Below are 17,295 nucleotides of genomic sequence, written 5' to 3' on the forward strand. Positions count from 1 at the left end.
GGCTAAACTTTGAAAATAGATAAATATCGTGTATCTATTGTTCGTGTGTTATATATGTAATAGTTAAGTTTTTATGCTATTTAATTTTATGATATGAATATCTATTATATTTTATAGATTATTAAATATTTAAATTTGTCGATATTTTAATCTACATAATTTATTTTTATAACACTTGATAAATATAACAAACACCTGTATCCAGTTTTACGAAAAAATAAAAGATCTACAAAACATTGTGTTTAAAACGTGTTCTGTAACGATATCTTCAAAAACCGCTGTCAATGGATCCTTGTTTACAATAAGTATCTATTCTTGGAAAATTACAGATTATAATTTTGTATATACTAATATTATAACGAGGAAACATTTTTTTTTAATTTAAGTGTTGGTAATGGATAAATTCAAAAAGTACTGGATTAATTGACAACGCGTTAGCGCAGCGGTCACAACTCTGGCTGTTTCTGGTTCGATCCCGCTCACGACAGACATTTGTATTGGCCATATAGATGTTTGTCGTGGTCTGGGCGTCTGTACTTGTGTATTGTTTTTGTTTCCGGACCTCCGACACAGGAGAAGATCCTAATGGGGGCCGTTGAGTGTGAAGCGTTTAATTATTTAATTATAAACATTCTTTCACCAGGAAAATGCTACGTTATTACTGAGCGACATAGGCTTGTTGTGTGGTTACAGCAGTATAGAATATAACCACCCCTTTTCTTTCCGTGGGTGCCGTAAAAGGCAACTAAGGGATAACACAGTTCCACTACCACCTTGGAACTTCAAATGCTGACCGGCCGAAGACTGGCAGTAGCGTCTTAGGTGTGACAAAGCCAGCCAGTCCTGCGATCACTAACCCACCTGCCCAGCGAAGTGACTATGGGCAAAAAAAAAAGAGTTCTTGCCATTTTTGGCGCAAATTTGTGAAGGCTTATGTCTAGCAGTCGACTGCGATAGGCCAAAGTGAGTGAGTGAGTAAGTGACATAGGTATATATAAGGGGGGTGACGAAAAGGGGTGACGAACCATCTTAAACACGATTTTGAGCGTTGGTGAAACCGCGAGCGGTTAACTAGTATGTATTAAATCAAGATTCGTAACATATGTTGTATAAAGTAAATTGGATGTCTGCGTGAACACGTGTGTCGTGGACCTTGAACTTGTCGATAGAATGTCAATCTCGTCTTTTTAATTAAAAATAATTCGCTCGGTATACTTTATGTGTATACCGTAATAAATTAAAAAAAAAAAAAAAATAATAAGTTAATGCTATAACTTACATAATAAAACTTTTTTTTTAATATCTACGAGTGAATTATTTATTAATTATGGTATTAAACATCCAAAGAAAATTAAAAAAGGAAAATTAAAATCGAACGTTTGACTTTTTGAATTTTTTGTAAGGGCATTCTGTATTTCTAATTTTAAACCACACTTCTAAAAGATTACGTCTTATAGTAATAAGCAAAAGTTATGTAATATGGAAATTATTTAGAAGTATTGTTTTCGATATCGATATGCACTGGAATTACAATCTCGAAATGTGGCGCAAATGTGGCACTATGGAACGGGAACAAAACCATTCGCGTTTATTGTTTTGGATTTCCGGGAGTCAATTAAAATTTTTCTTTTGTTTATTGTTAAAGATTCCGAGTACGGAATTCCTATTAACTGTAACGATTACATTACTTTTATTTCAATACTACACGCTTTATAAGAAAGTATTTGAATTGTGTTATTTCTCGTGTCTTATAGTCGTTTTTAAAATGTTTTATAGCCTGTTTACAAATATATAAATAGTTTGTGAACGGCGAAAGAATTAGCGGTTTATTTATTTAAGAAGTTTCTCTAGTATTAAGTAAGAAATATTCCTATTTGTGTAAATTATTAACCTCAAATAAGAATAGATCGTAAATTTTCTAATATCGGCAAAAATCAAAGAACACTGGAAAAGGCTCTTACAATAAAATGCAAGAAAAAACTTAATATTTTGAGTGACCAAACTATATCGATCACTCTGACTCTTAATCGATTTTAATTTGATCTAATTTGAAAGATAGGCTATATTTTATTTCGATAAAAATAATTTTTATATTCACCAAAAAGGCGGTACGAATTTCGCCAGGCCAGCTTGTTTAGTATAGAAAATATCTAGATATATATTATATAGATATTATTTAATTAAATAATGATTTCTTGTGATTAAAAAAAATTCGGCCCATAGGAAGTAAATGCATCTCCAACGTTTGTAACCATAATAATAAACGGCTTAAGACCTTTTTAATAGAACATCACTAATGACACCATTATAATCTTCCCTCATTCATACAACATCGCATTAAACTTCAAGCGAGTAATCTGTTTTAAAAAGGTGTGCTTTCTTAATTTTCCGTCGACTGTAATGACTACAATGCATTTTAAATGTGCTCCCACTACATTTTTAAAAGTATCACAGATGGTCGTTATAAAAAAATAATAATTGGGCACGTGGAAGTCGCTCCTTATGTATATATTTTCATAATAACCAGGTTGGCAAACCTGCGTACGGCTCACTTGATGGTAAGCGATTACCGTAGCTTATAGATGCTGCAACATCAGAAGCATCGCAAGGGCGTTGCCGACCGTATCCCCAATTCCCCCTAAGAATTTATATAATTACTAGCTAACCCCGCTAATGTTGTTTTGCCTTATATGTTATTAACCCCCTTAATCCCCTCCACTTATAACTTAGGGGTATGAAAAATAGATGTTGGCCGATTCTCAGACCTATCTGCAGGCTTACTCTTGAAACTCGATCCTATTTGAAATTTAGGATTGGGATCGAGAACTTGTCAATCGGTACTCTTGAACACTACACTAGCGCACGATTTGACTCAATTGCAGTGGAATTTTATGTAACTAATAGAAATTGGGATTTCTCGATCTTATACATTTTTTGCACTCTTGACAATATTTTGACGTTGACTATCGACTTGGAAATCGTGTTTGGGATCGAATTTACTCGTTTCAATAAAGTTAACTTTTTAGTGTTCGATTGTGTATCTTAAAGTGTTTTTTATTATGATAATGGTGCGACTGGCGCTTATTTTTAACATATATTAACTATGTATACTTTTATATTATCAACAATATCACAATCACAGTATTTATTAAAATAAAACTAATTGCGTAACAATTAGTCTTTTATCCTCTTTTAACCTAAGGTAGCAATTTTTAAATATAAATCACAGTATTTATATCTCTAATATTTAAATATAAATCACAGTATTTATGTTTCTAATATTTAAATAGAAATCACAGTATTTAAGTCTCTAATATGTTTTAACTATATTAATAAACTTTTGTATTCACTAATTTAAGCTTAACACTGGTAAAATTGCAGAAATTATTACAGAAGTAAATAAAGAAAGAAGATAAGTTAATTATAAATATTAAATTAAGAAAATACGTAATTGAGATAATTTGAAATTTAGAAGTCTCAAAATTGCGTCAGCCATAAGCTTCTTTTTAACAACAACACACATTATGCAGAATGTATAATATATCTTGCGTTTTTATGCTTAAAAAATCAGTTTTAGGTTTAATTTAAGGAATTACAATATAAAAGATAATAATTAATTATTGGAGACACATTATAATTTAAAAAACATAAAATTTCATGAATTAAATTTTATTTTCTTATTATTTTTTATTATAATGGCTACACGAGAAACCGATCGTCAATTCGATTTCAATTTCAATTCAATTGAAAGCTCGATTTGGTCAAGAGTACCAAAATATTGCAGATTGGAACTGGAACTGTATTGAATTCGTGTTTTTGTGAGATTGGGATTGAAGTCAAGAGTAAGCCTACTGATATTAAGACAAAATTTCATAAAAATCGGTCCAGCCGTTTCCGGGGAGTTTGGGATAAGAATTTATATAATTACTAGCTAACCCCGCTAATGTTGTTTTGCCTTATATGTTATTAACCCCCTTAATCCCCTCCACTTATAACTTAGGGGTATGAAAAATAGATGTTGGCCGATTCTCAGACCTATCTGATATTAAGACAAAATTTCATAAAAATCGGTCCAGCCGTTTCCGGGGAGTTTGGGAACTAACATTGTGACACGAGAATTTTATATATAAGATAAGATTTACTTAGTGTTTAGTCCGATTAAATTATATTACGTCTGTTTTGCTGTTTATACAAATTTTCCTCAATCAACTGCTGTAAAATAGTTGAGATTTTATTAAAATTATCTGAATCACCGTTAAATATTAATTGAATAACTAATAAACACAAGTTTTAATGACAATAATGTGTTAAACTGCGTTTTATTAATATAACTTAAACCATTGATTAAATTAAAAATGGATTGTAATAATGTACATAAAATAGTATTTAATAACCAACGAGGTGTTACCTATTGATATCGTTTTAATGCGGTTCAGTAAAATTCAGATACTTCAAGGGTACAATATTATAGGATTGAGTAATATTCTCACGACACCCAATAGCGTACGACATTGTAAGAACGAAACAAAATAAGTGACTTTTACTCTGTGATTTGTTCCGGCCATCGAAAACGCGCCTCGCCCGAAATGTAAGTGGGTTAATTTGTTATATACGACAGATTTATGACTTTCAAGGAAGGTAGTGCTTACATTCAAACTTTAAACTAATGGTGCGGACAGACTATCTGAAAAGTTAAATAACTACTAAAATTTATTGGCCCAATACTTAGATGTTTAACGAATTATATAACGAGTTATAATTGAATAGGATATTAACATTTTGACATTGCTTTCAAACGGTAAAAAAGCTAGTCATCGTGTCAACTCTTGTCTTTGATTGACCTCCCACTCGCTCCCCGTGCGGAACCTCGATCGATATCAGATGGGTCCTGCATGGTCATAGTAAAAAGATTCATAATTAAAAAAAAGTTATATTAATTTAAACAATCACGTTGAATATGTAAATACCCAAAACGCGGACGAAGTCGCAGGCACGGCTAGTAATAAATATATTCTGCTCGATTCAACAGTTGTGCACCGTCCTTTAAAGTGTACATGAAAAACCGTTAATGGGCAGGTCTTAACGAAGATAATGAAATATGTCGTAACTACAACACTGTAATAACAGTATCGTTGTCAGTAGGTTACTATGCTCTTAGTAAGCTATACTTTGTTCTTATACAGGTAATAACTAGTGTAACTACTCATAAATAGTCGAGGTCAGCTTTGAGTTTCGACTATTTTCGTTTGTTGTATGAACACATAAACATTTATGACCTATCTTAAACAAGATAATATGGCGCTAAGGTTTTGCAAGACTCGTTCGTTAACATGTCTATGCTTCTGAGAAAATCTTTAAAATCGATCCAATCAGTGCGTTGTTCAATCAACGCTTTAAGCAAGCAATTCAGTGATATAATATAAAAAATTATCATCGTTGTAAGAATACCCAATTCATTATCAAGAGTTGCTAAGTATAATAAAACTGCATAAAATTCGTGATACACTTAATAATGGGAAGTTAAAAAATGCTAATACAACGGTTATAACAAAAATATATCACAGTCAATCTAAAGTTTTCATCTGTTTCGGCTGTAGATTCAACTGTAAAAAACTGGCTAGATACGCAAAATTTACTGTTTAACGAGTTTTCAATCCTTAAATCAAAATAATTATAACGCTAGTTATACCTACCTATGTCCCGCGTAAAAAACAGTTTTTTTTTTAAAATATCATATATAAATTTTAATCGTTGACTGATTCGATTAATTTTGGTTGTTAAATACTTTTTAATATGGTATAAGACGTTATAATTATGTAATTACTTCTCAAACTACTGAAAAATCCTTGAAAATGTACTTATGGGTAGTAAAAAAACAAAAATCGTTTACGAAATGCAATATATTTTATGTCTTAGCGATTACCTTTAACATACAATAACGCCTAATAACGGGTTATTATGTCCATATGTGATCGCGTGACCGCCATCAGCGTTGTTCTGTTAAATTGATATCTTTTCACTTCCCTCCATAGAGGGGGACTTTATCTTGATTTATTATAGGCTTTAGTATGAAAGAAAATGTTTAACAGTTTACCTGTTAATCGTAAATCAAGGATTCCTCTAGCGAACTTTTATATTTAAATTAAGAGTTCGTTGGTTTACTCGCGAATCTAAAATACGGCTCACGGCCCGTTTCTATAAACTTACTATTCGTTGTTGGTTAGATTATTAAATATTTCAACATTATGGAGATGATAAAGGATGAATTCGTGTGACCGAATAGATTATTTTTTTTGCCAAAGATGTTATTAATAATAATTCAATATGATAATGTTGCCAAGTAAAGTTTACTATTTTTAGAGTAAAGTAACATCTTATAAACTATCCGAGATCTTAAAAAAATAAGGAATGACGATGTAGGATTTTTTGGCGCTAGTAACAGTTGGCAAACAACCTGCTGGTTATAGTAAGCATTTTTGGCAAGCCAAAGAACAGAAATGTTATGAAAATCCTGACGCATACACATCTATTCATTCAGTTTCTCAGTAGTCTAATGTAATAAATATTTTAAGAACACAAACTAAATTTTCAGCGAAATTATAATAACTTTACTTAAGTAAAAAAAAAAAAAAAATTGTAAAGGTTCAGGTTTAGTTTAATTTTAACGCAATTGAATATTTTTTGTTAGTAAGGTCATATTTTGAAAAATATTTCTTAAATTGATTTAAGCACTAAAATTAGAATGAGTAGTGGTTTAATATATCATATCAAGAAATAAACTTTCTTAAAATTTTGATTTCCTTAAATAGGTCACCGTGTAGTTGTAGGACAGCAGAACAAAATTGACCAATTTCTGTAATAACACGTTTTACGCGCGAAAGTCAAAAGTTTACAACAGATAAGCTATCTGCAACGGCTTGTTTATTAAAATTGGACATTTTCGAGTTAATTACACTGGTTCGTCCTGGGTTGAATGCAAAACTTTGCGCATGCACAGATAAGAACATTCAGGGTTGTACAGTGATCACTAAATTATTATTATTTTTTTTTACTAAAAAGTAGTAAACATAAGTCGAAGTTTCTTTTTAATTTTTGACAATGCTTTTCTATAGTTTTCGAGTTCTATAATTAGTACGCGTAGTTTTAAACAAATATACAGGCAAAGGACGACGCGTTGGCGCCACGGACACAGCACTGGTTTGTGGCTGTTGCGCTAGCGGTTGCGGATTCGATCCCTGCACATGACAAACATCTGTATTAGCCTTACAGATGTTTGCCGTGGTCAGGGTCTTTGTGCAGTCATTGTGGGTCTCCCCACCGTGCCTCGGAGAGTACGTTAAGCCGTCGCTCCCGGTTGTTATCATGTACACCTGATAGCGATCTTTACTCGTAGTTGGGTATATATCCGCCAAACCGTATTGGAGTAGCGTGATGGATTAAGCTGTGATCCTTGTCCTACATGGGGAAAGATGCCTAGCAGTGGGATATTACGGGCTGAAGCGTAGATAGCAACGTAGAAGCAACTCTAACCAGGATTAGATTAAGTAAAATATATATTTTTTTATAATATACTGGCAAACCTGTCCAGTAGCCGCAGACCTCGACATACATGCATACATCGACTCGTGCGCCATGACCTTATCCTGGATAACGGGGTGCACTTGACTTTTAGTATTCAATACTTGAAATTATTGTTACTTGTTTTATTTTTTAATGATGGCGTGTAAACTAAAAAATAAAATTGTATAAATAATAGACAATTAATAGCACTTCGTGGAACGAATAAACTACTTTTTTGATTTCCGTATGGAACTAATAGCACTCTGTTATTGAGACTACGCTGCCCATCTTTCCTGTTTCAATATTTTCCTGTCCCGTATATTTGGAACGTTAGATATAAATATTTGAAATATTCAAAGAATATTTATTACTATGACTGAAATAAGGATAAGTAAATGATAAAATAACGTTAATACTTGAAAGGGCATATGCTCGATCCACAAAAAAATATATTTGAAAACATTACGGTTAAATTTTTTAACCGCTTAACACTTCCACTCGCAATTGACTGGCTTTTAACTAATCGCTTTTATTTTGTCATGAACTCATATATTATTTTGGCTTTGTTTCAAATATTACGACAACTTCTTCTACGACTTCGACTAAATCCGTTCTTGAGAAACTTTGTCAACACATCGAGTTCTGGTGGCATACAACGATATTTTCATTTTGGCCGAGTTAGAACTTGGAAAGATCGTTGCAATAGTTTCTAGTGATTTCTTTGACTCTAGATTCAGGTCTATTTAGTAACATTTCGAAGTTTTTTTTAAAGTCAAGTTTGAGCTGCTATAATGGTTGTACACTAAAAGGTCTAGCCCAAAAATAGCTATAGATTACAATCGTATTCCAAAATCGAATAATTAGCATCTGAGACAAGCACTTTTATAGAAATATAAATACTCTTTCGCTTTATAATATTGAAATAGATTGAACACTTAAAATTCCTATAAATAAACTGTAACGTTATTGTAGATGTGTTCTTAATAAGTCACCTGTAGCTATTAAAAATGCAGGTAGCAGGTTTCATCGAGATCGCTCGTGCCCGCGACACGATATGCTACATTTTGATATTTTATTCGGTTCATTACTTATACAATACAATACAATGGCAAGGTATTAAAACGTAACTTTATACTTGCTTTCTTTCGAATTAAAGTTTAAGTTTTTTTTTTTATGTTGCTCTTGTACGTACCTACCAAATAAATAGTAGATTTCTAAATTCGTCTGTATATATTTATTTCTGTTTTATTGAATTCTCTTTTATCAAAGAAATTACACTTCATACAACTTAAGCAGTTACATAGAAAAGAGTAGAAATTTTCTTAAAAATAAATAAGGACCTGAATATTTGTTTTGATTGCTAGTTCGTAACATTTGAAATATTTTTTATATATAAGTACTTAGTTAGGTTCATGAAAGTGTTAACATTTAACAATTTACATTCATCGTCAAAGTTAGCTGTTTCTACATTTTATTATTAATTAATTAATAGATATAACCTTGTATAATCTTAATAGACAATTTGATACATTTTTAATTCTTCGCAGTAAGGGGGCGTTCATAAAATACGTGAGGTGTTTAGGGGGGTCGAGTCAAATCTCATCTAATCTTACGTTGGAGAGAGAGGGGCCTCGGCAAATATCACGCAATTTTTTTTCTGATTGAAAAAAATTTATACTATTTTGGTCAATTTAATCCAGATTGTACATGCGTAAGATTTAATCTTAAGCGTAATCGTAATACGATTAAGATCATTCACTAATCCGTTCGAAAGAAAATAATTTGATTCATACTTCGACGTTATACATCTACTGACTGTCTGATTTGTTGATTGTGTCTGAGTACTAGTCTTAACTAGTCGTAAATAAAAGCACGTAGCAATTTTTTTTTTTTTTTACAATGACAATCCAACGCGTTTACGTAAGAAACCCACATTTCGAAAAATCTCATGTGAGATTAGGGGCTGGGGGTTGAATAAAATCTCACGACATCTCACCAGGGTGGTAGGGAGGGACATAAAATTTAAAAAAACACCTCACGTAATTTATGCACGCCCCTAATTTGTATATTTATAACCTGACCTTTTCTTTTTCTTTAATTCTAACGTTACGTCTTTAACTCTCGTAATATGTACATTATAATTTATAATGTATACACGGATTTGTTAGTCCATATATATAAGTGGAATATTAAGATAAATATTTAAAAAAATGATGTGATAACACAATAAATTATTGTCAATAATACACAGTGTATTATTCTCAATACTACATTTTAACAACCGTAACAGAACTTTGATTACGATTTGATCTAAATGTCGCTACATTTGTCAAGGGTCTTATTTCATTACATCACCGAAAATCCAATAAAGGAAACGTTCAAAAGTTTTTTGTGCATCCAGAAACATTTCCGTAGTCAAGTGTTTTATTACTTCCTTGTTGAAAAAGGAGACTTTTTCTTTGATAAATCACATACACTCTACATAGACTTCTCCATCATGCTATTAATTTAGAATTTTGAAGTATTCGCAATTAAATACTTAATTTATTTGTCAAGAAATAAATTGGCAAGTGTCTGCGAATTTGTCAACAATATTTTAGATTTGAGCCTCTATATGAATCTGACATTGTGAGATAATTTGGTCAATGTAACAATTACGATGGGGCTAGTTAACGGTCGGGCCGACGGCGTCTGTACCTAGATAACGGCTTTCCTTTAGGTGTAGGATTGAGAATACAACTTATTATATGCTATATTGTGTATGATATCATTGTTAAACCTGAATTCTTGGTACCTTGGTATTATAATTGATTTTTGCGTTTTAGCAAATCTCAATGGTTAAAATTGGATACATTTTATTATTATATAGGTATATCGATACATTTTATCGCATATTTTGGATTAGGATTTATATTAAAGGTAAGCGGCTGAAATAGAGGATAACAGTTTGTACGAATTCACGCTATTTTTAAAGATAGTAGTACACATGTTTGTTTTCAACATCGAAATAAAATAGACTCGTATGTTTCCCTTACGAGGTATGATCCACTTCTTAACGAGCAAAACTCGGGCAACTTAGTCATCATTATCTCGATTAAATTTAAATAGGTACAACAGGTAAGCCCCAGTTTTCGATTTAAATAAGAATTATCAAAATTGGTATACCTAGTAAAAACTTAAGAGGTATAAATAGAACGTTGGTCGATGAAAAAATAGTCAAGTAAATACGCATTAGTAGATATAACTCGAAATGTACTTGTCCGAAGTTTAAATGGGATCACATGACAAAAACCACCTTTCGATTAAATAAAAAATCATCAAAATCAATCTACTAAGTAAAAAGTTATGGAGTAACATACACTAAAGAAAACAGTCGAATTCAGAACCTCCTCATTGAGAACCTTCGAAGCCAGTTAAAAAAAGAAAAGGAAAGTAATGAAAATATTGCCTACAATTTCTACACTTGTTTGTATCGATCAATTTAATTACATTCATATCGTCGATTGCCACCAAAAATGTTTGTATGAAAGCTGATACCTCTGATCATATCTCGTTAACTTGCGTCATGGCCACACTATTGTCATGTCGCAACGTCAGCTGTCAAACAGTGTGTAAAGACAAGTATAGTGCGATCCTATTGATATTGATGTCAACTATGACAATAGTAGCTTAAAAAATATGATCAAAACAAGATTACGTGACTTTAAAATGACGGTATTTTTTAATTTAATGATGTAATTCATGTATTCAATTCAATGAATCTATTGAGAAACCGAGTAGAATTCTTGTAGCGAATATTATAGGCAGACAACAAAGTGGTCAAAGTAATAGTTAAGTCTAAATACTTTTCAACCGTATTATTTTAATCATATTATTACGCTTCAGCCTGTAATATCTCATTGCTGGGCATAGGCCTCTTTCCTCTTCCTCTTCTTGTAGTAGGAGAAGTATCAGAGCTTAATCCACCACACTGCTCCAATGCGGGTTGGCGGATATGCCCCTATAATTATATTCTTTTTTGTATCTACAAATTAAAATTATTGTTAAATTTAAACATAAGCTTAAAGGATCAGAACTTAAGTTCCAGTTACTTCATTGCAACAATGTAAATAGCATTAAACAGTTATGAAACTTTAAAATATAAACGAATAACATCATCAATCATAAGAAACATAAACGCAAACGCAGACGTAAAGTGTATTATTATAAAATATCACAAAGAAACCACGCGTCCTCGTTTAATGAATAAGGATTATTAATAATTTATTCCATGAATCTTGCTAAGGGCGTTAACCGTGACGAAAACATATGGTCGTATTTACGTTACGTTGCAGGCTGTATTGTAAACACAGAGGCTCACGCGGTCTCAGTCGTACCGGTGACCTATGAGATCAGTAGACAAGCCTTTTATGGATCGACGCCGGCCCTTGTGTCGCAACGAAACTGAAGTAAATACTGGTGCATTGTGGAATCAACTTTATAATCGTTTACGCTTGTATGGAGCGTGAATCTTTTCTAAGAATTCAGTGATCTACTTTTAGACTAATTATGTTTACCACATACACTGTAAGGTCGGTTACGTTGCTATTTTTTTACATTTATTAGGTACATTTTTCCGGAAATTACTATTTTATTTACAAAGACAACATATTTCAAACTATTTACTCGTTTTCATTCATAAAAATCACGGGTTGGCACAGTGGGCACAGTGGTCACAGCAACTAACTGTTGCGCTAGTGATTGCAAGTTCTATGCCCGCTCAACACAAATATTTTTTAGTACGTAATTATGCTGTCGTGATTTTGGGTCTTGTGATTGTGTTGTATATGTTCCAAATTAGCAATTGTGCCGGCTAGCCCATTTACCGATGATAGGCTATTTTCTCCTCAAACTAACGTGTGTGAAACTGGGCACAGATAGTTAAATATAAAATTTTCTACGGACAAAAAAGTTACAAAAACTATTTGTACGTACAGTCTAAAAACCTCCACCAGTAATTGCTTGGACGTCATGCGAGACGATCAACCTTTTATAATTTGTAAAAGCAACTTAATTAAGTACAGTAAGAATATATAACACGTGTACTTAAAATTTTAAAATATTATTTACATAAATATTAACCTTTTTTGTATTTGTCACAATGTATTACGATATTACCGCCACCAGAGTGTTATAAGCGTGATTTTATGCGCCTACACGGTCATTTGTTAAAAAAAAAAACATGAAAAAAAATGTATTTGAAGAGAGAATCGCAATTACTGCCTTATTCAACAAGAGTTACACAAAAGGTGGTACTATTTTTTAAACATGACATTAACTGAAATGATTTCATTATTTATGTAATGTTTAAAATATATTTGCGTACAACCATTATCGAATATTATTCTTTTGCTTCTCTTTTTCTTTCTCTGTCAATATTTCTGATCGCCTTGATGGTTTTTTTTATTATTTGCAATATTAATATTATCTTAATATTAAGTTGTACTTATTTTGTACGCTCGGAAAATATGTACTAACAAGAATATTCTCCCTTCAACATGTAGTAAAAAGGCTTTCTTGAAAGCAGCGAATATAACTTAAATATTATTTACTTTATAAATATTAACGTATTAAGATTATTTTAATAAATTGTTTAAGTTCGTGAACTATGTGACATTCATGTCGACATCACGTCCCATAAACATTTCTTTAAATACTCAAAACAACGGGAACACGGGTTGAATATCAAGATAAGAAAGCCTAGCGTAATTTAGATGCAGGTGTCGATAAATAGCCAGTGTCAACATGATTTTATTTATTCTTCATGGGTAATTTAAGTGATAAGCTCATTGTATACCCCCCTCGCGATCCACCGGCTGCGCGCGCGCATATAATGGCGACGCACGTAAAAGCTCTCATTAGTACGCGCGATGGGTGCAGTGCACGTCAATGATTTTATGCCAAATTACTTTCCATTTTAGAACTGCGAATTTTATTCATCGAATGACATTGTTTTTATTGATTCTGATGATAAATAAGGAGACCGAATAACATTTAAAATAATAATTACGTTACGTGTTATGTAATTTAGTCATGTTTTTTAGGTCTTCCTACGTAAAAGGTACTATCTTTTAAAACGATTTCGCTGTGCGTCTAACAATGTGTCCTTCTGCCACAATGGCTACTCTAATGCCTTATATTATTTATTGCTTTTTTAAATTGTTATTTTTATTTCATTTGTTTTTATTATATTGCACCTTGCCTTAATTATTATTGTCATTATTATTATTATGATCTATATTTATATATACACTTACTTGCTATCTACTATATGTACACTTATGACCTACTTGGCCTACCTACAATATACACTTAACCTATGTTAATACTTGTAAATGCTTTTTTTTTATTATCTATATCTTTTTGCATGTAGGATATCAATTAAATTACCTTAATTTTGGTCGGTGGACTCACGTCTGCAATAGGAACGCTAAGATAGAACAATTGGTTTTCTTAATGTACTAAGTTGCAGTAGTGTACCAAGTAATGATTACTAACAAAAATAAAAATTGGAATAACAAAAGCACGGGCATTATAAGGCCTATGGATATATCTTTATATATTAAAAAGATGCCCTATATTATATCCTTGAAATCGTAATGAATAATCTCTCAAAATTAATACACTCCGCATATTTAGGAACGATTCATATTATTAGTTACTTTGGTCATTTCTGCGAAGTATAAAATAAACTAAAGTTTGGTGTAATATTTTTTAGCAAACTACTAACAATAAGCATCATTTCTGCCATTTATGACATATTTTTCTTTTTTCCAGTTGGAGAACGTCCAATGCTGTTTAGACTTTTTACACGCTCAAAAAGTCCAAGGATTAGAACAAGTAACAGCTGTTGATATTCGGGACGCCAAACTAAAAGCTGTATTAGCACTATTTTTTGCATTGAGCCGACACAAGCAGGCATCGAAACAGCGTACAGTGCCACCTTGTAGCAATGCAACGAACTCCGGAAAGAGTTTAAACGAAGACGTTCCAGCTTTAAGTTCCGTCCAGAGAATAACAGGGGGCAGTAGTTGCGATGAAATTTTAACAGCTTGTGGAAATAACGTCGAAATGACGACACTAACAGCTAATAGGTAAGTGATATCTTTAATTATTTGTAAAGATAATTTAAACACATATCATAACCTTAATCAGGAGTAAAAAAAAAATTGGAAATGAGCGTGCAGCGCCATCTATTGTTGAATAGTTACTATATGTAAGTGTACATTAGAAATAGTTCTCCGAATATTGAATAGATGGCTCTTATTGCAATATACAAAATTTTGTGGTTATTGTTTTAGTATGTATTAATAAACATTTAGTTTTTATTAGTGATTATCTACATATTAATGATATGGTTCAAACAAAGTATAATTTTTAATATGACATGTACATATTATATGTGCGTAATTTTTTAAATTTTAAAGTACACTGTTAACTTTTTATGAAACAAAATTTTATCGGTTCCCATATAATACAAGTTATATAATTATATTGGTTGATAGGATATTTTTAGCCTGACTTTGATGTTCGAAGCACACGAATGGTAACATTAGTTTCAGTCCATATGATCCGGATAGGTGCACAATTTCTCAACGAGACAACGCTACTTGCGCACGCGTAATTAGTCAAGCAAGGGTTGACACCTAATTTATGAGCAAGGCTTAACCTAAAATAGAACTCTTGGAAGTCCGAATTGAGAAACAACCTTGGTGTAGTGTCAAAATTTAAATGGACCGAATATTCGTTACTTAAAATATTTCGTCATGTTCACAAGATTCTTTATTTATTTACAAATAAAAAAAAAAAATTAAAACGTCGATAATACACTAAAATTTTTAAAGTAATTTCATATATTTATTAATTTTAATTTACTTAAAATTTTAAAATATGAAGAAACAAAAAGCTTAACACCATTATGCTTCAACAGCTGTAACTGTTTTGATACTTACAGTATTTGATAAGATTAAAGAATATTAAATAGATCTCGTGTATGTTTAAATCGTCAACCAAGTTTAATGTAAATAATATAAAAATTTCACATTAGTGACTTACCTATGCTACCTTAAACATATACCTATTTTATTTCTATTTAAAAAAGGAAAATGTAAAGAAATATGTCACTAATTATTATACTGAAAACAGTTCAATTCGCCTCTTCAATTTAATAGAGCTTATCGTGAGACTGGGTACCTATGTGATCTCGGCTGATTCTAATATCTCGTGAGTTTCCGTTCCACAGTTTCCATCTATAAATACTTTGGTTCTCGTGTTTATTTCTGAGATAACGAAACTACATTACAACTACAACCTTATAGTACAATATTAATAAGGCAAGTTATTTTATTTCTTATTAACTTAGCACAAGTTTGATGTACATTTCGTTTGTTGGTGTGCCATTAACTAATCCTACCGAGAACACGTTGAACGAAAAGTAAATCTCATATTTGTTAATTTGTTTGTACTTTTATATGTACTACTTAAAAAGTAAAATATAAAATAAAATGGTTATACAAATTCTGTACTTTGGTTATGTACACATAATATTAATGTAATCCGCGAATGACTGCATATTGTATGTATGTAAAAATATTGAATTTTTACGAGGAAAACATTTAGCGACCAGAAATAATTAATACTTGTTGGAAAATATAAATCGAATACACTTACATTACAGTTAGATTGAAAGTGTGACGTCTCCGTGATCCGATCGAAACGGAAGATCGGAAATGCCTACCGCAGTTTATAATTAGTGTGACTGAGTTATAAATCTATTGTGGGATAAAATATTACTGATAGTCCATAACACTATAACACGTTTAATGTAATTAGTCAAACGATAAGTATCTAATACTATATTTTAAGTTTATCGTATCAATGATAATAAATTATTAATAATAAATAAATTATTACAGTCTTTAAAATTTTCGTCACAGTTTTGTTGCATTTTTATTTGAACTAGTGGTCGCCCAGAGGTCAAAATTCGAGCATAATAAAAAATTTAAATTAAAGAAAACCAAAAAATTATGAAAATACCGAACCTTTTTTAAAAAAATTTAATTTCACTACAAACTTTGACAATCAACAATAGAGTACTATTATGCGTGTTTGTGTCAAATACATGGTAGTGTGTAATTTTTTTTTATTGATTCAATGTATTTTTATGCACAATTTTAAGAAAATATTAGCATTCTGCACCTTTTCTCTATATAAATTATAAGTGTACGAAATTTCATATTCCTGCGTCCGCGCAATTTTCATGACAAGATGTTACAAAGTTTTTGCTTCACGTATTAATATATAGATACTTTTCAAATTATATCCATAGAATATATAATTGGCAAGCTTCTATGGGGCGTAGCACATGGTTACTATCTTACTTCTCGATCATATGGCTTTTTAATAAAAAAAAAAATAGCTGATACTAAACAGTTTTATTATTATCTTATAGATTACAAATTATAGTTATTATTTAAAATTCGCGCTACTTACGTAAGTGATAAAGTAAAACTGGTCAAATTCAATTTAATTTCGTTTTCAATTATTGAAGTATGATTATACTTGTACGTAATTTAATTTGATTCTGAAATAAAAACAGCTTTTGTTATTTATTGGTAGGTATATCGGCTTACGGTCATTAAAACTGCAAGGCATTAGCCGAAAAATGTAGATGAACAGATTTTTTGCATAATATTT

The 17,295-nt window shown here is 31.3% G+C and overlaps 1 protein-coding gene across 1 annotated transcript in view; it reads left to right on the plus strand.

Moving 5' to 3' along the window:
* The window catches only part of LOC123665215 (protein sickie), a 221,874-nt gene that overhangs the window by 85,056 nt on the left and 119,523 nt on the right, over window positions 1-17,295 (plus strand). Inside the window, 1 exon segment of the mRNA XM_045599553.1 lies at window positions 14,377-14,693. Within this exon segment, the coding sequence (XP_045455509.1) occupies window positions 14,377-14,693 (317 nt within the window).

This window comes from Melitaea cinxia, chromosome 2, assembly GCF_905220565.1.
Source record: "Melitaea cinxia chromosome 2, ilMelCinx1.1, whole genome shotgun sequence".
NCBI lineage: Eukaryota > Metazoa > Arthropoda > Insecta > Lepidoptera > Nymphalidae > Melitaea > Melitaea cinxia.